General features: G+C 41.0%; 1 protein-coding gene across 5 annotated transcripts in view; it reads right to left on the bottom strand.

Annotated features, from left to right (window-relative positions):
- pfkpa (phosphofructokinase, platelet a) overlaps positions 1-26,221 on the bottom strand; it is a 49,068-nt gene that overhangs the window by 14,371 nt on the left and 8,476 nt on the right. For 3 of the 5 annotated variants that reach the window (XM_072450501.1, XM_072450498.1, XM_072450500.1), the window contains exons 2-13: positions 22,321-22,394; positions 21,129-21,206; positions 18,684-18,873; positions 17,386-17,551; positions 16,795-16,839; positions 16,597-16,705; positions 10,067-10,162; positions 8,441-8,533; positions 6,811-6,936; positions 6,089-6,153; positions 5,445-5,514; positions 1,640-1,786 (exon numbers count right to left, since the gene is read on the bottom strand). In XM_072450501.1, coding sequence (XP_072306602.1) covers positions 1,640-1,786; positions 5,445-5,514; positions 6,089-6,153; positions 6,811-6,936; positions 8,441-8,533; positions 10,067-10,162; positions 16,597-16,705; positions 16,795-16,839; positions 17,386-17,551; positions 18,684-18,873; positions 21,129-21,206; positions 22,321-22,394 — 1,259 coding nt within the window. Of the gene's footprint in view, positions 1-1,639; positions 1,787-5,444; positions 5,515-6,088; positions 6,154-6,810; positions 6,937-8,440; positions 8,534-10,066; positions 10,163-15,920; positions 16,017-16,596; positions 16,706-16,794; positions 16,840-17,385; positions 17,552-18,683; positions 18,874-21,128; positions 21,207-22,320; positions 22,395-26,221 lie in introns of all 5 variants that reach the window. The other 2 variants (XM_072450499.1, XM_072450497.1) reach the window with 1 other exon arrangement.

Genomic DNA, 26,221 nt, shown 5'->3' with positions numbered 1-26,221 from the left:
AGATAATAATAATAATAATAACAACAAAATAACTGCGTTCATTATTTATTTTTTCTTCCATTTCTTCAACCAGCCACGTTATTGGGTGTAACTTTGCCCCCTTAGCCACTGCCGCTCCCATTATCAGAAGTACAGAAAACCGTGCCAGAATTGTACTTGAAAGAGGCCGTTTTTGTGTCTTTTTTTGTTTATTTTGCCTGTGATCCTTTGTCAGAGAGCGGCCCACTTTAGAAATCCATTACTGCTGCAGGACTCATCTGCTGCGGGTCACTGGGCACAGCCTGATTTTGGCAGCGGCCCCAGTGGACATTTTACCAGCCCCTGATATTAAAGACCGATCACGTAACCGCACGAGGGATTGGAACACTTTGTACAGCACAGATACGGCAGAACGTTTTGAATGGACAAGGGAAGAAAAGCAGGCATTTTGAAGACGACATTTGCAAAATCGACTTTGTAAGAGCTTTCAACCAAATTATAATTGTTTTCTTTCTCATTAACCCACTCAAAGTTGCATTTAGCTTATATTTAGTTTGCTCACACACGCATGAATGAGAAAATACAATCAAGAAGCCATTTATACAGAAATCGCCATTTTCCCCATACCAAATACACGCCCAGATAATGATTAGATCTGCTTGTTTTTTCTTAAATAGTGATAAACGTAGGATTCTGCCGCGCCCTGTAGTACTTTGTTGTGATGATGTTTATGGGCAGTAAAGGGGCAGGTGGGAAACAGCGGATGTCGGTGGATTTTTGTAATTTAAAATGTCTAAATATAATATAAAATCATAATACATCGGTGTCATAGATCCATAATTAATATACAACAGACAAAAGCACATTAAAATGAACAATAGTCAGATAGAAATGCAGTATTCAACCCTCAAGCTTCTTATTTATGATCTATAATCTCTAGCTGAGCAGGCCAGAGGAGAACAAACCAGCAACAGCTTTAATCAGCGGGAAACATTTCATATCGTTTGGTCTCTGAGCAGATGGACCAGGCTACTAATCACTTTTTTTCTAATTACAGAATCGGGTGTTATTAAACTGATTATTATGAGTCATGTCAATCAATTCAAAAAATCTGATCAGATTAATTACACTCTTGAAATGTGATTAAATGACTTGATTATTTCACAAATCAAAATAGATACTTTAGAATCCCAATTAACTATGATTTGTTAGATATTGTATTTCATGTTGAATATGTGCGGTCACTGGTCACATACTAAGGTACCGTATTTTCCAGACTATAAGTTGCACCTTTTTTCATAGTTTTGGCTGGGGTGCGTGCGACTTATACTTATATTTATACTTATATACTTATACTCTGGAGCGACTTTCACACTTGCAACCACATTTCATACTCCAGTGCAACTTAAATACTTTTTTTCTTCTCTATTATGCATTTTTTGGCTGGTGCGTCTTATACTCCGGTGCGACTTATAGTCCGGAAAATACGGTAAATATACATCAGCCGGTTTAGTGGCTTAAGGCCTCTTATTGCCACTTGCAGGTGTAACTAGCTCTTGTGGCGTTGGCCTGGCGTCTAAAAGTGTTCTGTTCCAGTTTGGTGAAATATTTGGCCCATTACTCTATCATTATGTGAAAAGATACTGGAGTCTGTGCGCACCTGTCCCTTGCTGAATCCTTCAAATCCATCGCTGACCGCAAACATCTTGTGTCCTTCAGAGATGCCCACCCTGACGGCCGAGCGCACGGCTGCGTTCATGCCCGCCGCCGGAGCGCCCACGTTCAGCACCGCCACGTTGAAGTTACTCTGTGTGGACAGAAGAAGACATGAACAAAACCTCACAATCAATAATGATAATAATAAATATAGGCGCAGGTGGCAATGGTCGGCCCTCGCCACGCCTCCACCACGCCTGCGCCGCGCCGCGCCACCGCCACGCGATGCAAGAAATCTGTGGCGCTATCGCTTTGCTTTAAAAATAGGGGCATTATTGTGTACTGAAAATTTCAATATTTTGGGAAAAGTTTGTGGCTGCGGCGCAAAAGAAATAACTTTTGATGGTCCACTCCTGAAGACGAGGAGGAGGAGTTAGTATGAGTATAAAGTGTATGTCACAGTTCTGCCTTTGCCCTTTTGTTTAACGTCAGTCCAGTTCCATTTTTCAGCCCGATCCAGTCCATCTTTTGCTTCCTCTCTCGTTTCCCTGCTCTCCACAGCTGCCTCTCATTCCCTGATCGTCCCACGGTCACCTACATATGGTCCTCTGGTCAACAATCTAGCACAAAGCGCTGCAATTATATCTGGTCTTCTGCCTTTGTATTTGTAATCTGAGTCTACATTACTTCCTGTTGTTCCCAGTGTTGAATTTCTGTTGAGATTTTCCCCAGTTTTGGATGACATTTTAGTTGTCAATAAAAGAAGTATTCACCCGAGTTATTTACCTGCCTTCCTTGTCATTTTTAAGGCTTTCCTGTTTAAAAAGGACACTTTCTGTTTTATGTAACAAGAATTTAGGTTTGGCTCATTCTTTAAGTTGCATTTGAGTTCAGGTTACCAGGGTGAGAGTGGAAGCATGTTCACATTTCAGAGATTTGGCGATTTCCCCATTGGAATAACATGGGGAGGTTTCTGTCATCGCAGTGACATATGACATGGGTCTTATTTTAATTTTGGCATCCAAAAAAGTAAATTTTCTTCATTTCATAAAATTTGTGGTGTCTCGATACTGCCTGGTCTGTTACGGCTTCACGCTGAGATGACAAAGGCTTTTACAAAAACCTTTAGATCAGAAGCACAACATGAAGTCTCACTCTGCCTCTGCACATCAGCCACCAGCGTTTGAGATGTCTAAACTTAGACACAAGGTTGATTTTGACAGTTTCACCTTTTAGTTTTAGCTTCATCCAAACCACTTAATGTGCATATCAAATACAAATAGATAAAATGCAATACATTCCTCTATTTAACTGCACCATTTATCACAACAGTCATTTAAAAAAACCTCTCTTGGCTTTAAAACTGTGCGAGTTGTGTGTTGCTCCGTCTCTTTTACTGACAAACGGTATTCAGACATTCAAGCCTTGTATTTGTCTGCGTGTTGTATTCGTTTCCAGACTAACGTGATTGAATCTATGGTAAGTACATTAGTAGCCGAGCCTGTTCGGAGCGTCGGCAGACAGACGGCGCTCCGGGGCTGAACGCCTCCCTCCGCCGCGTGGAACAAAACAACACCTGCTCCACACGGCGAACTGTCACGGCCAATAAGCAAGTCGCCGACACGAGCCAGAACGGCAGATACAAACCGTTCATTAACCTGAATCCATTTTACAGCGGCAATCCAATTAGAGCCTTTTTAGATGGATTTGTAATTACATTTATTCCAACGGGCACTCCAGAGACATTTATTAGAGTATAAACGCACGAGAGGCGAGACATAAGCATCTCCAATCAATTTAGGCAGGTTGGTTTGTTACGGCGTGAATGATCTCTTCACAGTTCGGAGCGAAAGACGCAAATAAATAAAATGCACGAGAAATGGCACATTTGACATTTGGTTTTACTTTAATTTCATTTACGGACATTAGTTCTGTGTCGCAGGGCTGTATTTGGTTGTTTAGTTGATTAATACGAAGACCGAAATTTGTATTTGTCAACCAAATAACTTATTTTTGAGATTATAAAAGGAGTACAGTGAAAGTGGAGCGAGTTATCTGACGTTTTGAGACTGAATTGTGATTTTCCTTTTTGTCTTTTTACAAACAAATACGAGATTCACCAGTATTTTCCAGTGTCCTTTTTGTTAAATATGGTCAAATCACATCATCAGAGACCTTCTCCTAATGCCTAACATTCTTTAATCCAACTAATTGAATTAAAATCTTTATTTGACCCATAATTTCTTTAGATTACAGCCCTAATGTGTGGTCGTTCTGCGTCTACAAGATAAGCAGGTGTTTACAAGGCATATAATTGTCCAAAAACAGTTGATTAGCTTTAAATTACTGTGTAGTGCTGGGTACAAGGATAATGTACCTGAAGTATATTTGTTTATACATGGAACATACTATAAAACTGAATAATAATGTATAAAAGATGTCATAAGAGTATTTATTTGTGTTCTTTCAATAGAATGTTTAAGAAATATGTATACAAACTTAAATTATTACTTTTTCTGACTATTAGTTCCCTTAATTAACATGATTACTGTAATATTTTGTAATAAGAGTTGTTCAGCACCACTTTTTCTTCTTCAGAAACCTGATCAGAATCCAGGTCAACACCATCGTCACGGAGACCAGTTTAGAAACACACTCATCTTTCTGCTAACACGACGCCAATTATATTACACGGGGCAGTCAAGATTTGCATAAACATTAGCCTGAATAATTGACAAAAGGAAGATTAACATGTGCAATAAATGTGCTACAATAATGAATCCACCAAGAAAAAGCAGGTACAGATCATTCTCTCAACACTAATTCATTTCAAACCAGATATTTAATTTGAATTTGAATGAAGAGTCGAGGCTATTAAAATGTAATGATCATTAACGTTGCATCCAATTATTTAAAAATATATAGGGAGGAAGACAGTTTAGATTAAAAACCAATGAATTGTGTAATGAGAGATGGGTGCGAGTCAAATATTAAAAAGAGCCGCTTTCGATTTCTATGTGTTATAAAGTACATTTAATCTGGCCCCAGTACAGTTTTACCGTATTTTCCGGAGTATAAGTCGCACCAGCCAAAAAATGCATAATAAAGAAGAAAAAAACATAAGTTGCACTGAGTATGAAATGCCAGTGTGAAAATAACATTATCACATAAGTCGCTCCGGAGTAGAGCACCCCGGCCAAAACTATGAAAAAAGGTGCGACTTATAGTGCGGAGAATACGGTATATTGTAAAGCTGCTCTTGGGGTTAAAATGAGACCGATTTATGAAGCGTTTTATCCTCCGCAAAACAGGACATGCACCATTAGCATGTTGCTCGTTGTCGTTAGCATGCCGCTCGTTGTCGCTAGCGTGCCGCTTTACAAAACGCCTCTGAAAGTTGTGAATTGCTCCTATGAACTCATCACGGCGAATAAATCAGGACGATCTGAACGTGTTTATTGACCGCAGCAAAACTATTTTATTACATTTTAGCATATTCAGCTCACTATTGTACGGTCATTATTTTGTATTTTTGCATCCGCATTGATCTTGAGCTTTCATTTACAGGAAATGGCCGAGGTTTATTTTGAGATCTCTTGTGTGGAAAAAAAAACAACACACAAAACCCTGAGTCACGGCGTCTCGTTGGATACAGAGTCATCGTGACCAGGCAGATTTGAAAAACTGAACGATTCGATGACGTCTCGTTCGCAGAGTAAACGCCCACACGCACAGGGAGTGAGGGGGGAGGACGGTTTGGAGTCAAAACGGTTGAAGTTGTTTTTCTTTGTGTTGAAGGCCACACTCACCACCGGCAGCTCCGACTCTGGTTTACGATGAGCCAGCAGTTTGTACGTCTTCAAGTTGTTCTCGAAACTCCTGCAAAGACAACGTTTTAAAGACAATTAGCTCCCAGTAATACGCCAAGTCTGACAAGTCATTATTACGAACCTAAAGTGCAAAACAGAGATGAACTTCCTCTGGTTATGCTGCCGAGTGGTGTCAACGGGTGCAATAGAAGAGAACACGATCTGCTTTCTTTTTAGCGAGCAGAGCGTAATTTGATCGTATTCCTATTTCCAAGCAACACGGGGCTTGTTTGTAAATTACCATTATAAGTTAGAAGCTTCGTGATCTGAAAGACTTACAGAGATAAGGATCGTGTCATCACATCCCAGAGAATGTTAAGAAAATGGAGATTTGAAGATTCTAAATGCTAAACAAAGCGTTCTTTCAAAGGTTTTCTGACACTTAAGTGTGATAAGTGGGATGTTCCACGGCTCTTTTGATGACTTTTTGCCCGGATTCGTGCATAAAATTCGGCACATCTGACCAGTATTGTGAAGCTTTCATTCAAATGAGATAATATATTGCTATGACAACGGCCCTAGTTTTACATCAGTCTGAAACCCATGGATAGAGATATCACACTAGGATCATTAGTTGGACTCACCTTCCTCGAAGCTTCACTGCATCTTCAAACCGTTTCTCGTCCATGGCCTTTTGCACCGCTTGAGTCTGACAAAAACAATAAAGATATTTCCCTTAAATTCCTTTTGCCTTCATTCTAGTCCTTCTCAAACATATTTTGCCTGTTGAATTATACACAATTACCAGTTATTTTACATCGACGTAAAGTGTTTCATTCATCTACACAAAGGTCAGTGTGTGATGAGGTAACTTTACCTCACTGCGCTGCTCAGTGCCAACATGTGCCAAATATTTCAAACAATCATTAACTCTTTTCTGTGTAAATGCAGTTCTTGTGGACATTGGCGCCACTTCAGGCTCAACAATCTGTGAATGTAAGTCAACAATGTCCCAGCTTCTAACTCCCTTTCATTCCACCGCTCTCATTAGTGTGAATATTTGATTTGTAAATATTTGTATACATTTTTCATTTTTTTGGTAAAAAAGGTACTCAGTGATGATTTAAATTATAGGATAGGAGAATAGGATTTTTTTACAGCCCGTCATAGGGCTGTTAGGGTAAACAAAGAAGATTAGTTTCAGGGGAAACTTAAAACAATGCAAAGAAATAGATAAACGGGACAGGCTATTATCAGGAGGCTCCGCCCCGTGGGCGGGGCTTACTCAGAGTGAGAATGACTCTTGAGTGAGCGTGTGTCCAGATGAGATGAGATAGTGTTATGTGTTGTCCTGTGTCAGCCTCACCATCTGCACACACTCCATGAGGGGCAGCCGCACAGACTGGTTCCCCGACAGAGACACCACACAGGCCGGAGTGTTGGCCGTGGTCTCCAACAGGGCAAGAACGGCCTCCACACCCATTCGACTGGCCTGGAACAAAAACATACCATCAACAACTAGGACAACTAGTTTAATTAACCGTGAATAATTGTATTTAGTTTGAAAGTAAGATACATTTTTACAGAAAATATAAGCAATAATATTGAAACTATTTCATGCCAATGACAAAATAATCAACAGTCAACCCTTTATCTAAAAGCCCTATCCTAAAGAAAACATACCAGTGGTTAGTTAGAGACCATACAAAGTCATAGAAGCTTTGTATTCAACTCTACAGCTCAAATCTTATCAAACTACAGAAAAATGAATGTCCAATATCCCTGGTAGAAACCGCACAGTGCAGAGCTCAGAGTGGAGCAGACCCGGCTTCAGGCTACAGCTTTCCTCTCTCTTTGGCCTCAGGAAGTACCATATTTCATATCACAGTATAGCTCATTAAGTGTTTTTAATATTATAAATATTATAAGAACTATACTCAACAAGTGCACACATTCTGTTACATAACTGTCATATTTAGCTCTAATCGCTGGGAGAGTAGATGGCCTGGTATTTCTGTAATCTGACATTTTGAAAGGCCAAATCATTTTATGGGAAGGTTAAGGGAGCCTTTCGTTTGGTGGCGTGTGCCAGCAATCAATTTAGAACAGCTTAGACCAGAGGGCGGGTAAATCTCTGACACAGAAGCATTATCTAACGTTCTTAGATTTCTGCACTCACCTGGACCTCATGCACTTACTAAAAGGCTGACATCTGCAGGAAATGCATACTAAGTGGTTATTACTATTATGTATATAACCTTTTTATTTTCCTTTGAGATCAAATCTTTTTCGTGGGAGACCTGGCCAAGAGGCAGCTTGGCAGGCAGTCGGCAACAGTAAAACAGAAGACGCAACAGTAAAACAGAAGACGTAACAAATCTATTTAAAGATTTGTAAAATGTCTAAAACAAGAACAACTGCACATTTCACTTCAACTTTTTTAAATAGAGACTTAAAGGAACTCAGGGGAATCGGTTCCTGTAGCTGCAAAGACTTGATTATTACATCTGTGTTTACATCAACACAAGTATTTGTAAAGTTTTTTTTCTGCACGCTAATATTTTACACATATTTGGTCACCAATTACATTTTCCAATTAACACTCTTAGTTATTGCTCATTGCCATCATTCTATAATATTATTAGAGTTCTATAAATGCCTAAATAACCACAAATCGACAGAACAATTACCACTTAGTTGATTAATACTGTATAAGCTGCAACTTTTTCATAGTTTTGGCCAGGGTGCGACTTACTTATAATATAAGTACTCTGGAGCGACTTATGTGATTTTATTTGTTATTTTCACACTTGCAACTGCATTTCATACTCCAGTGCAACTTAAATATGTTTTTTTCTTCTCTATTATGCATTTTTTGGCTGGTGCGACTTATACACCAGTGCGACTTATAGTCCGGAAAATACGGTATGTGATCCCTAAACTGACGCGATACATCATGAGACAAATACTTTATGAGTTTATGAGTTTGTACCCACCAGGATGCGGTCGAAAGCAGACGGCGTCCCTCCTCGCTGCACGTGTCCTAGGATTGTAACTCTTGTGTCAAAACCCAAGTTCTTGACAACAAGCTAGTGAAACGCAAAGACACATGGGTTACATCTACATCAATGTTACTTTCTCTTACACATGCACATCCATTCATGCAGCAAACTCACACTGTAGACCCTTAAAATGTTTGCAAACGATTCAATTTAAATTCTGTAACGGAGGAGAACGGAGGCAAAAGGCAAGTGGAACATAATGTGACTTCAAAACGCGTGTCGCATCAGATTGCTACAAATTATGAAAAATTAAAAGGGAGGTTGGCAAATATGGTTTGAATACATGTACAGTTGTATTTCACGTGATTTGTTGGTTAAAGAGATTAAATAGACACTTTAGATGAAGGCAAGATCCTGGTTTTTAGGGTAAAATGGACAAATATGGACGCATTTTTATCCTACATTCATTTTATCTACAAAACGTTTACTGTACTTGGCCAACAAATGATGGACAACTATATAGTGGTACTTTTTTTTTGTTCTATTGCTTGTAATAATAACTAAACTAACATTTCTTCACTGGAATTTCAAATCGTTGCTCGTTTTTGGTCATAATTCCTTCAAAACCAGGACTCGACTGGAACTAAACCTGGACTAGAACAGGACCAAACCAGGTCTGCATCAGGACAAAACTGGCCCTCAAAGCAGGACAAAATTATGAAGTGTAAAGCTTAAAATGAGAGGTATAATCCTTTATTGTTGCGGAAAAAATACCGTATTTTCTGGACTATAAGTCGCACTTTTTTCATCGTTTTGGCCGGGGTGCGACTTATACTTAGATACTTATACGACTTTATACTTATACTCCGGAGCGACTTATTTGTGATATTATTTGTTATTTTCACACTTGCAACCACATTTCATACGCCAGTGCGACTTATGTATGTTTTTTCTTCTCTATTAAGAATGTTTTGGCTGGTACGACGTATAGTCCGGAAAATACGGTACTTTGAAAATGTGTTATGTTCCACTTCATTTTGCCTCCTCTTGCTCCCACTTTAGAATTTTGAACATGCTCACGTCAAAGCATTTTAAAGGGTCTAGAAAACAAATGAACACAACATGACAAATGACTCAAAAATAATAGAAACAAAGTGTTGACAAGTTATTGAACAGTTAGGACAAAAGCAGGGGAATAAAGGGGAAACGGCAAAGCACAAGCAAGCCTTTCTAACTTTTCAGTCATGTTAGCCCCGACACTGAAGCCGCTACGCTACAACTAGAAGAGAAATACAACTTCTGCTATGGTGCAAGTCTCTGTTTAGTAGCTAAATGTGATCCCCGTCTCTTTTTAATCAAATGCTTTTTCTTACTAACAATTATCGTGACGTTTAGTATAGCAGAAGTGGTGAAAGCGATGTGGTTTTGGTTTCGTTTTTTTACTCACAAACTACCCAGGGTGTTTTGCCAGTGCATTCCAAGAAACACAGCAACAAGAACCAACAGCCACACCAATAGGGGGCAGCAGTAGAGGTGGTAAACAGGCGGATCCAAAAAGCTTGGCAGCTGGTCATAAAATAAAAAAGATGGGAGCACACACGTGTCGCCCGCTGTACTTACATCCTTCACATAGTCAGTAGTTATGGGTCTGTTGTTTTGATCAATCGCACCCTCTGCTATTATTATGATATTCAGTCTTTTCATTCCTGCTCGGTTCTACAAAGTCAGGAAGGTGGGAAAACAGAAACATGACAGAAAACTTAGACGTTGGCGTTGACGTGGGCTTTTCAAGAGCACGGCGCCGAGGGAGATGGAGTCGGAAATATAGTCTGACCCAAAATGCTTTTTTGCGCTGTTGTGTAATTAATCGTCTTGGTGCATTTTGGGAACTTGGCAGGAGGAGTGCATACTTTTCACAGCTGGATTAGTTCAATATAAAGCGAGTTGTTATGCCAAATGTGCTGTCATTTTAAGGCTATGTTCACACTGCGGTAAAGAGGCTAGTGTACGATTTGGCATTAAACCTGTACACCTCCAGATCTCGGGTTTGTGGAGAGGCGACCACTCGATAATACTGTTGTCAAAAGTATTAAAAAACAGATATTAAAACTAGTATAGAAAAAAATAATAAAGTAAAACATGACAACTGTTTCTAGTAAAAAAACACTATTATTTTGTTATTCTGGTAGTATCAAAATTGTGAGACTATTTTTGATCATTGAGACTGTTTCTTAGTATCCAAATAGTTTCTCTCAATGTAAGAATGCAATAAAAACAAAAGTAATACAAAAAAAAACATGTAAGATAGATAAATTCAATGCCATACTGTGGAACTTTCCATTCAATGCCCAGGTCATGTATTCATTTGATAGGGAAATTGCGCAATAAAATACATTGCACGGACCAGAGATCGCTACAAGCTCCTTTTTATCTGTCGTCCCTGGGCAGAGGCAACGTGACAGCAGGTTAAGGTAATCCGTCAAATAAAATGGCCCATGTATTATTTAAAATACAATTTTAAAAAGTAAAAAAGACCAACAACCAATCACCAGCAGGGGGAGCCCCTCATCAGCAATCCAACTACAAATTGAAGCATTTACACTACATAATTCTTACAGAGAGTTCACTAATGACTACGCTGCTGATTATCTTTAAGCCACAGCTGAAGGTTGAATCTAAAATGTCCCAGAGTGCATCACTCCCTAGCGGTTGAAGGTCCTGCTGCTTTGACAGAAGCTGTGAGGGACGTTCTAAAGGCTCTTAACATCTCACAGAGATGGGGAATAAGCTTCTGTCCAAATGTGGTGGATCTAGGGTTCAGTCTCAGTCTCCTCTAGTGGTCCTAAGTCCTGCCTCATCACACGACCTCTTTTAAACGTGGCGGCGTCAGATTGTGAACAATTTTATACATTAGACTAATATTTGCTGACACAATGACATTTTCAGAGGTTAACGTTTTACATTTCTGTGACGCAGGCATCTTGATGTACGTCATAAGGCGCTGGTACAGCTGGCAGCCCGGTGTAAACGCTCTCTCTTCTTTGTCACACTTATTGTGCTTTATCTCCTATATTTTGTAAATATAATTAGTATATTTTAACTATTTTACTGTACGATAGGGACACGCGCTGGAATAGTTTTTTAATTCAACTGTTTTTGACTTTTTTCGGCTGGATTTGAGCGTTTTTCGTTGCGTTCGTTGTGTTGTTGTGACGTGAGCTAGCTCCGAGTGAGCCCACCAGCCCCCCCCCCGCGCCCTCCGGCCGCGCTAAAGTACGGCGTGTCGTCGGTACACGTTTATATACACGTTTATATGAAAGAGGAACTTCACGAACGATCGGGCCACGCACTGGAATCGCTTTAAATTAACTTGTTTTGACTTTATTCGGCTGGATTGAGTGTTTTCGTCGTGTCGTTGCGATGTGTCTTGGCTCTGAGTCCCCCGGCTCCGGCCCCGCCCCCCGCCCGGTGCCGTACCGCGTTTACACAAAGGAGGAACTCATGAAACTGCGGAGAACTGTCGTCTTACCCGGAGATCGTCACGTTATCCCGGCGGACATCCTAAGGAAAACGCAACGAGGCAGACGGGCTGGACGTAAACTCCGAGAGAAGAGAGGAGAAAACAGGAAGTCGGTTCCCGCCGTAGTCATGGGTAACGTGAGGTCCCTTCAAAATAAAATGACGGAAATAGCGAGCCTCATGCGGTCCCAGAGGATTTATAGGGACAGCAGCGTCTTGATTTTCACAGAGACCTGGTTAACAGCAGAAATGCCAGACTCTATTGTAGGTTTGGACAATTTTCATCTGCTGCGGGCGGACAGAACTAGAGAATCCGGGAAGAAAAGAGGAGGCGGTCTGGCGGTGTATGTGAACACGAGCTGGTCCAAACCCGAACACTGCACAGTGAGGGAGCAGCTATGTAACAAGGATATTGAACTATTGGCTATTGGCATGAGGCCATACTATCTGCCCCGGGAGTTCTCACATGTGATTTTAATCGCAGTCTATGTGACCCCGTCTGCCAATGCTGAAAATGCTTGTGAAGCACTGCTCTCCTGCACTTGTAGGCTACAAACACAGCATCCACAGGCTCTCTTCCTCATCTCTGGTGACTTTAACCACGCTTCTCCCTCTTCTGTCCTACCAACATACACCCAGTATGTTACCTGCCCCACCAGAGAGAATAGAACATTGGACTTGTTTTTTGCCAACACCAAGGAGGCTTATTCCTCTTCCCCCCTCCCTCCCCTGGGCAGCTCGGACCACAACCTTGTACATCTGAGGCCTGTGTATGAACCCATCGTGCGCAGGCAGCCTGTGGTGTCCCGTGAGGTGAGGATGTGGTCTGCTGAGAGCGAGGAGGCTCTGAGGGACTGCTTCAGCACCACTGTCTGGACTGAGCTTTATGACCCACATGGGGAGGACATCAACACCATCACAGAGTGCATCACGGACTACATCAACTTCTGTTTTGAGAACATTGTTCCCTCCCGGACGGTGCGGTGTTTTCCAAACAACAAGCCATGGATTAACCGTGAACTGAAGGCTCTGCTGAAGGAGAAGAAGAGAGCCTTCAGGTCAGGGAACAAGGAGGAGCTGAGGACTGTGCAGAAGGAGCTGAGGAGGAAGATCAGGCAGGCTGAGGCCGGCTACAAGAGGAGGATGGAGGAGCAGCTGCAGCAAAAGAACATTCAGGGAGTGTGGAGGAGCCTGAAAACCATCTCGGGCTTCAAAATCCCCCCTGCCCAGACAGAGGGGGATCTACAGTGGGTGAATGATTTAAATGCTCACTTCTTGAGGTTTGATCGGTCACCCGCCCCTCCCCCTGCACAGCTGCATGCTCCCTCTTCCACAGCTGGACAATGCCCTGCATCTGTTCCTCTTCGCTTATCTGCCCCGGACCATCAGCTCCCCACTTCGCCTGGACTCACCCATCCCCCCAGCACACGGTCCCCCTGCCAACCACTGACTGTCACAGCAGCACAGGTGAGGAGTGAGCTGAAGAGGATTAAAGTGAGGAAGGCAGCAGGACCTGATGGCATCAGCCCCAGGCTCCTTAAGTCCTGCGCAGATGAACTGTGTGGAGTTATGGAGCATGTCTTCAACATGAGCCTGAAGCTGAGGGTGGTACCACAGGTCTGGAAGACCTCCTGTCTGGTACCTGTGCCTAAGACACCGCGCCCCAAAGACCTCAACAGCTTCAGGCCAGTGACTCTCACGTCCCACCTGATGAAGACACTGGAGCGGCTAGTCCTGGACCACCTCCGCTCCACCGTGAGCTCAGCCATGGACCCGCTGCAGTTTGCATATCGGTCTGGCATCGGAGTGGAGGACGCCGTCATCTCCCTGCTGCACCGCTCTCTCTCTCACCTGGAAAAGCCTGGCAGCTCTGTGAGGATCCTGTTCTTCGATCTCTCCAGTGCCTTCAACACCATCCAGCCGCTGCTCCTGAGGGACAAGCTGGAGACGGCTGGTGTGGAGTATGACCTGGCAGAGTGGATCCTGGACTACCTCACAGACCGACCCCAGTTTGTGAGAGCCCGGAACTGTGTGTCTGACACTCGGACCTGCAGTGTGGGGGCGCCCCAGGGCACTGTCCTCGCGCCCTTTCTCTTCACCCTTTACACTGCAGACTTCAGACATGACACGGACAGCTGTGTCCTGCAGAAGTTCTCTGACGACTCTGCCATCATCGGACTCATCACGAACGACGATGACGCGGAATACAGAGGACTGGCGCAGGACTTTGTGGACTGGTGTCAGCGGAACCACCTCCTCATCAACGCGGGGAAGACCAAGGAGATGGTGGTGGATTTCCGCAGACGCCACCCCACTGCCCCCTCACCAGTGAACATCCAGGGACGGGACATTGAGAGAGTGGACTCATACAAGTACCTGGGTGTTCATCTGAACCACAAACTGGACTGGACTCATAACACAGACGCACTGTACAGGAAGAGCCAGAGTCGGCTCTACCTCCTGAGGAGACTCAGGTCTTTTGGAGTGACAGGGCCACTCCTGAAGACCTTCTACGACTCTGTGGTGGCATCAGCCCTCCTGTACGGTGTGGCCTGCTGGAGCAGCAGCATCACAGAGAGGGAGAGGAAGAGGCTGGACAGAGTCATCAAGAAGTCCAGCTCCGTCCTGGGCTGTGCTCTGGACTCGGTGCAGGAGGTGGGGGACAGGAGGGTCCTGGCTAGATTCACATCTATGCTGGACCATGAGTGTCACCCCCTGCAGGACACTCTCTCTGCTCTGGAGAGCAGCTTCAGTGAGAGACTGATCCACCCTCGATGTGCGAAGGAAAGGTTCCGTAGGTCTTTCCTTCCTGCTGCTGTCAGACTTTATAACAAAAACTGTTAGTACTGAACACTCGCAATACTGACCTAACCTAATACTGATGTGCAACTCTGTCATATGTGCAATTGCTGTTGGAATTCATGTGCAATTCATGTGAAATTCATGTGCAATCTATGTGCTGTCGTGACACATATTCATGTGCAATTACTGTCGTGATCACATGCAATGGTATTTATGTATTTATTTATTTATTTGTCTATGGGAGTTTTTTTTTATTTATTTATAGGAGATCTTCTACTGAAAGTGTTTTTCAGACTTCCTATAAGTGATCTGTTCTTCTGTATCTATCTCTGTATCTACCTGCGTTGCACCAATGAAATTTCCCCATGTGGGACAATAAAGGAATATCTTATCTTATCTTATCTAATATCTTGAGCGCTTGTTTATACAAGCTTTGAGGAGTTTGCATTGCATTGACGCCATGGAGACAACCTGGAAACATGCCTTCCACCAAAAAAAGCTACATAGTGCACCTTTAAGATACCCAAAGCGATTTACATTGCATTACTCATTTAGTTGGGGATAAGCTGCTTCTTCAGCCACAGCTGCCCTGACAGGAACGTGGCAGCAAACCGCCACCACCGATCACTCTTATGGACACGTTCATATAAGAATGGACCTAGAACTTAATGGTCAATACTGTGTAACTTAATTTATACCCTAATCCCAACACCTAAAATTAGAAGTTCCCAAGTCTATATCACTCTTAATAGACTATTTGTTCATTATGAATAGTCTTTGTTCATGATTTGTTAAGGTGAATTACGGTGTAGTTATTATAAAGTGGTGCCGTTTAATTAAATTATTGAAAGTTTGGCCTAAACTACGTAAACTTTTGACTGATCCATTCAAAAGTTCACACCAAGTCATTATTATTCCCATAACCACTGAAAGTTGACACGTTTTCTCCAGCAGTAGGGATAAATGACCCAAATAATCATAGATGTAAAAGTGGCCTGATCTTATGAATTGTAATAGAACGTGCACGACATCAACATGGATCTGGCAGTGTGAACATAGCCCTAAATATAACGCTTGTTTAAGAGTTGAAATCCCTCCGCTGAGGCCTCCATGCTCCTGGTTTCCCCTTCTCTTTCAACACAAATGTACTCACGTCCTTCACTAAACTAGAGGTAATAGGTTTCCCATGTTTGTCAATGGAGCCCTCTGCTACTATGATAATGTTGAGCCTGGTGCCTCTCGAACGCGTCTGAATCCAAGGACAATATGGTGGTTTTAAATCACACACATATAAATACAGACAGTATAAAAGTGAAGTATATGACTCTCTTAGTGTGTTTCGGTCATTATTGTTAAGGGCCGGGTGATACAGCTAGCAAAAAACTAAAACAATGATTCAAATTCAATATCAGAAACTGGTTTACAAACTGAGATAGTTAGCTACAGTCTATTATGTCAAATATTTGAAAAAAATACATTTAACACCAAGATTTGTTAACAAAAAGTAAATCAAAATGAAATGTAAAAGCTACTGTATTTGCCGCACTATAAGGCAAAGTTTTTTTGTTGTTGTTGAGAACATTAAAGGCTTTTAAGTGCGCCTTATGGTACGGAAAATACGGTAGTTAAAATGAACCTGGCTGTTTACAACGACTTAAAGATTGTTATTTTACTCTAAATAATAATAATAAAACTAAAGTAAGCAATTGGTACAAGACGTTATGTCACCCAGGCCTCGGGTTCACTACGGCTGAGAAGAAAACCACAGTGTTAGATACAAATTATGCAACAATAACATCTCATCCGGTTATAAAGTACAATGTTGTTACCGCAGACAGTTTTTCACACATCTTGTCCTCCCAGCCGTCGTCAGGAGGCATCTCAGGAATCAGCACCCAGTCTGCGCCACACGCCAGAGCGCTCACCAGGGCCAGGTACCTGCAGACCACGACAGAAGACGAGGTACAAGTTAGTAGTAAAGTACAATTAGCAGTAAGTAAGTGTAAGTGTGTGAAAGTCATGCTTACCCGCAGTGTCTGCCCATTACCTCCAGCACAAAGGTCCTCTGGTGGCTGCAAGATAAGACGCCTTTAGAAGCATAGCATTTAGTGTTCTGCTCTGTATTCTCATATTCTCTCTGTATTCTCAAGTGAAAGTAAAACAATATATATAGTTAAATTCATTGAGATAAAAAAATGCATTATGCATTATGTAAAAAAAAAAAAAATTATATATATGATTAAATTCAATGAGATGATAAAAAAATGATTAAGTGAAAAAATATATATGATTGAATTCAATGAGATTTAAAAAAAAAAAACTGGATTAAAATTTATATATATATATATATATATATATATATATATATATATATATATATATATATATATAATAAATTCAATGAGGAAAAAAACTGGATAAATAAAAAATATATTATTAAATTCAATGAGATTTAAAAAAAAAAATACTGGATTAAGTTAAATTCAATGAGATTAAAAAAAACCTGGATTAAGTTTAAAAATATATATAATTAAATTCAATCAGATAAAAAAACTGGATTAAGGCTAAATATATGATTTATGAATGGAAGAAAGTGATCAGATTATGAAGAACCGCACCTCTGCGCCGTGGTCATTATGGCGTCCACCACTTCGATGATTCTATGCAGAGCCGAGTCGGTGCCGATGGTCATGTCGGTGCCACAGAAGTCGTTGTCGATGGAGCCGACCATCCCCACGATGTGCAGAGCAGAGTACTTCTGAACTGACTTGGCTTCAATTAACCCTGAATGATACGCGCAAAGGGGAGATTATGAGTGAGCGACTTAAGTCAATGTGTATGCAGTCGGAATCAGAAGTAAAATGATTTGTTTATTTATTTATTTAGTTTAATTCATAATTTTATTTGAGAAGAGATGGTAGTGACATGTTTATTATTACAGAAAAAAGACAGTAAAGACCACAATAAAAGGCATTTCACCTGTAAAAGTGTGTATCGCCTAATTAAAGTATTCTTATTGGTGAAAGTGAAAGATGTTTTCTGCATTATTGTTCAAATAAAATAATAAATAAAAACTATATGCTCAAAAACTCAAAATGCCAGAAAAGTCCTGTCCGAGTCAACACCGAGTTCAGAGTAACATATGCACATTTCTGCTGCAGGACATTCTATTTTGAATGTTGAAAGTGTGATAGTTTAAATAAAGCGGTGTGGTTTGATGGTAAATTTGGATGTATTTTAATTGTGTTTGCTAACTTGCCCGGGGACTGCAGATGGAAATTAGCTTTGGCTAAATTGGGCGTAAAACATCTCTTCTGGTTGTTAAAAAGAAAACAAATTAACTAAAATAAGAACTAAAAAAATACATAAAATAAAATAAAATAAAATAATGATATAATACAAAATAAATAATATATATAGTTGTGGTTTGTTTGATTTAAAATACAAACTAAACTAAAAATTTGGATCACAACAGGTCTCATTTAATGAGACAGGTCTCATTTAATGAGACCTGTTGTGATCCAGTGTTTGTGTTGCAGCTTTACAAACAGCTGAACCGAGGGAATAATCGTTACATAAATGTGGATTTGATTTACAGTTAACACAGAAAGGGGATTAGTGTTTGTTTTCCAATAGATTTGGCCCAGAAACTATTTACTGTTCTCAAATGGGGGCGAAGAGCGTGTTCAATAATTGATCGGAACCAAAGCTTTGGCCGTACAGTTTAAAGTGTGGCATCGTAAACGTTTGAAACGTTGGGTCAGGACCAAAACTGAGGCAACTGAAGCCAAGAATCATTTAAATTGGCTTAAAAAATTGCAGAATTTCAACCACATCTGCAAGATACTTTCTAGTGCGTTTGTTTTGAATTCCTCCCATCCAAAATACACAGAGATGTTTATTAGTGCTGACAAACCCTGTTCCACCAGCTCCGACAGCAGTCCGCTCCACTCCTCTCTGAACAGGTTGGCTCCGGTCAAGCTGCCGTCTCCTCCAATCACGCACAGGTTGGTGATGCCGCGCTGGACCAGGTTGTGCGCTGCCTTCAGGCGTCCCTCGTGAGAGCGGAACTCTTTGCACCGAGCGCTACCGATGACGGTGCCGCCCTGGAGAGTACAAAGAAACGGGAACGCTTTAGTGGAATCATATTTACAAGTAGACAAATGTACGGATCGTCTCCAACATTATCCGTTTGATAGTAGCAGGACTAACGGGAATTAAAGAACCTGGCGCTGATTTTGAACCATGAGTGAAGAGCATATTTTAGCATTACCACTTAGCTCCGCCCTCCTCTCGCTCCCATGTTGAACTGTGATAGAGAAACAACTTCCTGGGATATTGACCTTCTCTCTTCCTTACAGTTTTACTAAATTTAAAAATGTCTTTAAAAATTAATAGGCATTCAATAATATTGTCGGTGTAATCCCTCATTCGTCCAGGCGTGTTCCATAGTAGAAAAAGCTTCAGTTGTAGTCATTTGGACTCAGTTTGAAAAAATAGACGTTTCGACTCTCATCCAAGAGTCATTGTCAATAACAGAATTTAGGTCGAGAACTCCGATATTAATACTGTTCTGTGGTAAGACCCGCCCATTGGGAGGAGCCTTCCTGAAGTAGAAAGAGTTGTTTGTTTCAACAGAAACTCCCCCCTTGTATCTACCGAGCTAGCCTATTCAGAATCTTAATGGGCTGTTAAAACCTCTTTGTCTTTGTGAGACCCTGGCTCAACCACCCTGAGTACCTGATTAGCATCTGAATGTCCTCTACCTTTCCAGGGGTTCAGTAACCCATTATAAATAACAGGAAGATTAAACCTTAGCCCTCCATTTCTGTTTAAAGAAGGCCTTTCTTTTTTAACAAAAATAGCTTCCTTGACTCCTCTTTCAAACCATCTTTTCTCCCTGCTTAAAACCTTCACCTCACCGTCTTCAAACGAGTGATTAGAGGCTTCAAGGTGGAGATGCACGGCGCTCTGTGGTCCTGAACTTGTATTTCTTCTGTGCTGATAAAGCCTCTTGTGTAGAGGCTGTTTAGTCTCACCTATGTAACGTTCTTTACAACTTTCTTCACTGCATTGGATCGAGTAAACTACATTGCTCTGTTTTTGAGTCGGCAACTTGTCCTTTGGGTGAACCAGTTTTTGTCTTAAAGTGTTTCCTGGTTTAAAATAAACAGGGACTTCGTGTTGTCTAAAAATTCTCTGCAGTTTTTCCGAGAGGCCAGACACATAAGGGATAGAGACACCCTTCCTTCTCTGCTCAGTTTCCCTTTTGTCCTGCTTCTTGGTTCTCTTCACTCTGTTGAGAGCCCAAGCGGGGTAACCACAGGCTGAGAGGGCATTACGGACATGTTTTTCCTCTTTCTTCTTGCCCCACCAGCTCAGAGGGCAAGAAGAAAGAGGAAGAGAAGAAAAAGGAAAGAGGAAGAAAGTCGTTTTTACACCTGGATTTGATTGACCGTTTCTGAACGTCAATTTTTTTCTCAGCAGCAGACTTGATAGTCTTTGAGACGGGGCCAGAGACTAAATCATGCAAATGAGGCCGGAGAAAATGGATTTCTAACACGTTTACTCTGGAGTCCATTTGAACGTGTGATTATGAACTGAGAAATTGACCATAAATTAGTTTCTGAAAGACACAAGTTTATTGGGAAACTGGACGGTCAGTTATCTTGATCCTATAGTCGATTTAAATACCGTAGTTTTTCTTTAATGCACGCCCTTTTTGAGTTTATTTATGTTGTTTAATCATTGTTCATTGTTTTATGTTGCCCCAAATCATCAAAGCAAGTTCCTATGTTTGTGAATTTTGTTCTGATTCTGGTACTGCGTAATAAAAGAATAAGAAATAAGAGGCAGATATGTCCAAGTAAACACAAACGGGAATAGTGGCAGTTTCAATTTGGTTAAAATAATCAAGTTTGTGTTCTAAGTAGTCTATAGATCAAAAGGTAAAATGCTATACTAAATAAATACAATAATAATTCCTAAACCAGGACAGCACACAACCCACGACAAACTTTTATTATTAATTATCGAATCTTCTATTAAATGCATTTTAATGTGATGTTCAATGTCGTTGCGTAAGCGAGTTGTGCTTTTTATTGTTCACAGAAAGGGCTGGAGAGAAGCAAAATGAATTGTCCTTTTGGAATAAAGTGTTTTCTGTTGTTGGTTGTAGACAATATTTAAAAATCACATAGAAAGTACAAAACTATGTACAAAATAGATAAACCAAAACAGTGCATTTTTCATCACAGGATCTTTAGGCATTTAATCAGTTCAGAAATGATAGCTGGTTCAGTGTGATATCTGATTTGAGCGTTGCACTTGTGCAGCAGCCCAGAGGGAAGTGGATACTCACCACTTGCAGCATGCTGGACACACTCTCCCACGAGGCCTCCTCGATGTTGTCCCCTCCGTCCACCATGCCCTGATAACCCTGAGGACAACAACAACAACAACAACAACAACAACATGTCAGCTTTGGAAAACTAACAGCAGCAACAAGAACAGATGGAGAAGAAGGGCTATTATCATGTATTATGTATTAATTATTATGTATTATAGTTATTATCTTTACTCATTATTATTTGCATTCATTATTATTCTTTATTATTTTGTATTATCTTTTATATTGTTCTTATTATTATTATTATTGTTATTTGTATTATAATTATTCTTTATTATTTGTATTATTATTAGTCTTTGTATTATTATTATTTATGTTTTAATTGTAATTTTTCTTTCTTTATTTTTGTATTATTATTATAGTTGTGAAGAAACGTTGAAAATTACAGGACTATCTAAAAATGAATCCCGTCTTTCATCTAAACACAAAATTAACTCGAAAAACAAGAAAATAAAAGGACATACATTTTTATTTGACACATCATAATAAACTGATAACCCTGAGGACAACAAACTCTTGGTTTTGCAAAGCGAATGCAAAAACTGATGATTCACTGCATTTTAAGCACAGAATTTGTGTCAGGTTGATGTGTTTCCATGACTCCACGACTCTAAATTATTATCTATAAAACGCCTGTGTGAGCAAAACAGGAAACGCTTGACCTATGTTTCTGACAGGAAGTGGCTTGTTTTGTGTTTGGACATGAAGTCTTTAGCCATGTTTGTCTCTATTACAGTCAATAGTGTCTAAATATACGTTGGATCATTATGTTCCCTCCACATGTGGCGAGGAGGCGTGGCTTATCCCCTGTGCCCAGAGCAGATTATGTAATCATACTCTAATGAGGAAGCAGATTTACAGATGAAAACATGGCTCACAAGTTCACGACATCCTCAAAGACACAGCTCACAGATGGAAACACGCTGTTAATCTCCAATAATCTCATGCTTTTAGAATAGTTAACGGAAACACTGTTGCAACAGCACAGATTTAAAGAATGTTGTTGGCATTTTGGCCATTTAAATACAGGTTGTGGTAGACAAGGGCTGTTTGAAAACTGTAGAGCAATATCACATAGGGATAATTAATAGAAAAACATTAAACATATACTATCCAAATTTGACCACATTTTCTCAATACCTACCTCATGAATAAAATAAACTTTAGCTCCCACATATAATCCCATTCGGACCACGGCTCGCACCGCAGCATTCATCCCTGACAGAAAGAGAAGCAGAGAAAGGATTAAGGTTAAAACGGTCATGTTTAATGATTATAGCACCACAGCAGAAGCTTTGAAACTTGGCATCATTCAAAAATAAAAAATCTAAACAATTGCTCTCTGATAGAAAATCATACCATTTAAAAAAAATGAAAGCAATGCATCCAATGCATATTTTATTTCTGTCCAAACAACTAAATATAATGTCTAAAACCTGCTGAACCTGTAGTTTAGACCTCTACAAACATGAGAATTTGAATTAGTTTAGGATTAATGTTTCCAATTAACATTTAAAATAATATGCACTTTCAGGGTTCGTACAGTCAAAAACGAAGAAGAAAAGAAGATTGACATAGAATTTACTATAAAACACAGATTAAAGAATTAAAATGTGTGTGGACTCCAGGAGATGTTGTTCCTGCTTCCGAAGAGTGCACACGCTTATTTGCTCGCTCCGCTTGCTATCGCTGCTTTCCTTATTTATTTTGCTTTTTAATCAGTTTTTGTCTTCCAAACATTTTTGCTTTAGACTTTTTCAAGTAAACCAAGGATTTTAAGAACATTTTTCCAGTTTTAACGACATATCTGACGCCAGCGACATGTCCGGGAGAAGAAGGGAGAAAGACTGAACGCTGTCGGAAATATCAACAAGAAATTAATGAGCTGAAAACACGGATATTTGTTTTGGAATCTGAAAAAGTTCTTCACGATACCATTCCTGTGTCAACCGATGGTAAGAAGAGCACACTTTTTACAAGAAAAACTGCTACTTTCAACCTAAACCGCAGTGACTCTGTGTCGTTTACAAAACTGTCTAAAAACCAGAAAGACCAGGCTGTTTCTTGGAACAAACTTGGAGCAAAGCCTAAACGATACAAAGATAACGTGAAGTCACCTAAAATACAGCTCACAAACAGATTTTTACCATTTCAGAGATGGAATTAAATGAAAAAAGGAAAGATGACGTGGCCAAAATACAGCGAGGAGGATCTGTGCCAGGAGCCAAGGTCACGCAGATTGTTTTGGTTGGGGACGGCGCGATAAGTCACGTGACGCATGAAAAAATAAACACACATTCTTTTCCAAGCGCCACTGTTTCTGACATAACGTCACTCCTTCCAAATATTGTTCCCCGAGAGGACTACACTACATTGAGAACTTCTATCTATTCTGGAAACGAGAGGACCTGTTTAAGAGAAATGGCCCCCACCTATGCAGAGGTGGAGTGAGGGTGCTGACAGAGAACCTGCTCCACGCTCTGAGGCATTGGACTGGGCCTGGACAGGGTCCTGAGCAGATAGTTAGAGAAGAGAGGAATGAGAGAAGAATTCCTGCTCCATCAGCCAGAGACCGAGCCAATGTTTCAACATCAAAAGCGCCACAACCTCAGCCTCCACCAAAGGATTCATCAGCAGCTGCTCCACCACCACCAGCAAAGGATTCAGCTCCAGCTGCTCCACATTCACCTCCACCGCCTCCAGCAAAGGAACAATCTTCAAAAGGCCTTGGACCCATCTGTGACAAGCCCAACAACATCCCTGTCATCGCCCCTGCCTTCACACCAGCCCTGGGTTCCCCCTCATTCTCCTTCTCATCTCCACTCTCACCCATGGGCCTTCCCAGCCATTTTGAAAGTCTGATCAAATCAGGCATTAAGATGGCTCCACTCACGCCCAATATAGCAAGGGCTATGTCAATACTTATCAACTCTTCCCTGCACAAGCCGACTACACCAACAAAAGCCCCACCACCCATCCCCCCTCGCCTCTCACCTGGTCCCAAACTCTCCTTGGCTACAAAAGCCCCACCACCCATCCAACCTCGCCTTTCACCTGGTATCTCCCATAGCTAGGATGCACTGGGTCTCAGCGTTGCCGGGACTTATTGTCACATTAAAAATCAAACCAACCCGGGGCCCTATGTAAAAAGAGCCCCCCCTAGTGCTATTTCTGTAGTCAAATCATCACACAGATGGAAAAACAAAATGCGAGTCAGGCCCAATCTGAGAAATGTGATTCATATTCCCTGTGAAAAGATAAAGTCCCACTCCCAGTCCCACTGAAACTAGTCTGAAACTTGCTGTGCTAAATGTCAGATCCTTATGTAACAAATCTCTCTTAATTAATAATTTTATTTCTTCTTATAATCTTGATTTTATGTTTTTAACTGAAACATGGCTTGACAAAAACACAGGAAATGTAGTTCTGATAGAATCTGCTCCACCCAACTTTAAGTTTGAATCTGAAACACGGGAAAACAAAAAAGGGGGTGGAGTCTGTGCTGTCTTTATAGATGAAATAATTACCCGCAGGTTGTCTTTTGGGGTGTTTTCATCATTTGAGTATGTATCCTTTAAAATGGAGCTAAAACGGTCTCCATCCATTCTCTTCATTGTTTTATACAAGCCTCCCCAGCACTGCCAAAGTTTTATTGATGATTTTACTGAGATGCTTTCAGTCGTATGCACAGACTTTGATGGTTTGGTCATTACAGGTGATTTTCAATGTGCATGTTGATAATATTTGTGACAGAAACGCTAAAGAGCTTGATGCTGTCCTTGAAACCTTCAGTCTTACTCAGCATGTGAGAGGCCCCACCCACAGCAAAGGACACACTCTAGATCTCATAATTACAAAGGGGGTAAATATTTTAAATGTTAATGTGATCGATGTTGCTCTGTCTGATCATTTCTGTGTCTTCTTTGACCTGTCTGTTTCTCCCAAACCACCGGTTGGTTCTGCAGTTGTTCAGAGGAGACACATAAGTTTTGAATGTTCTGGACACCATCGCCCCTATAAAGGCTAAAATGGTTAAAAATAAGCAGAAGGCGCCGTGGAGAAATGATGATTCGGTCAGGGCACAGAAAAGGGAGTGCCGCAGGGCCGAACGGAAATGGCGCAAGTCAAAGCTCCAGGTTCAAAAAGAGATTTACAAAGAGAAGCTGAACATGTACAATCTAATCTTATGTAGAACTAGGGAAAGATATTTCTCTGAAATTATTGGAAGCTGCAGTAACAACTCGCGTGTCCTGTTTGCCACAGTAAACAGATTAACAAACCCTCCAGCTCAGCTGCCGTTAGAACTCATTTCCACATCCAAGTGTAATGAGTTTGCATTATTCTTTAATGACAAAGTTCAGGGCATTAAAAATGCTATAAATCCCACAATGCAAAAAATTACCCTAAAACCACCAAGACACTTAGAGCTAACTCACTTTGCACCAGTAACTGACAAAACTGTCCATGAGATCATCACCAGTCTGAGTTCATCTACATGCTGCCTCCCACCAGATTTCTAAAGTCTGTGCTGAACAGTTTGTTAGCACCATTCACTCACATAGTTAACATGTCGCTTCAATCTGGAACATTCCCAATGTCTTTGAAAACTGCGGTCATAAAGCCTCTCCTAAAGAAGAGCAGTCTTGATGCCGCAGTACTGAGTCATTACCGGCCCATCTCTAATCTGCCATTTTGGGGCAAAGTCCTTGAAAAGGTTGTTTACCAACAGCTCACAGATTTCCTCTTAATAAACAACTCATTTGATGTTTTTCAGTCAGGTTTTAGACCTCATCACAGCACTGAGACTGCTCTTGTCAAGGTGACAAATGACATCCGCCTGAACACTGACACGGGCAAAGCCTCAGTCTTAATTCTGTTAGATCTGAGTGCTGCTTTTGACACTGTCGATCATGGGATCCTCTTACAGAGACTGGAGGACTGGGTGGGCATCACTGGCACTGCCCTAAACTGGTTAAGGTCCTATCTGGAAGACAGGAAGTACTTTGTTGAAATTGGTAGCTGTGTCTCAGACCACATGACCCTGA

Source organism: Eucyclogobius newberryi, unplaced genomic scaffold (genome assembly GCF_026437365.1).
Source record: "Eucyclogobius newberryi isolate DKJ021-1_F unplaced genomic scaffold, fEucNew1.0.hap1 SCAF_18, whole genome shotgun sequence".
Taxonomy (NCBI): domain Eukaryota; kingdom Metazoa; phylum Chordata; class Actinopteri; order Gobiiformes; family Gobiidae; genus Eucyclogobius; species Eucyclogobius newberryi.
Note: the sequence above shows the minus strand (reverse complement) of the source record. Positions and strands in the feature narration are given on the sequence as shown.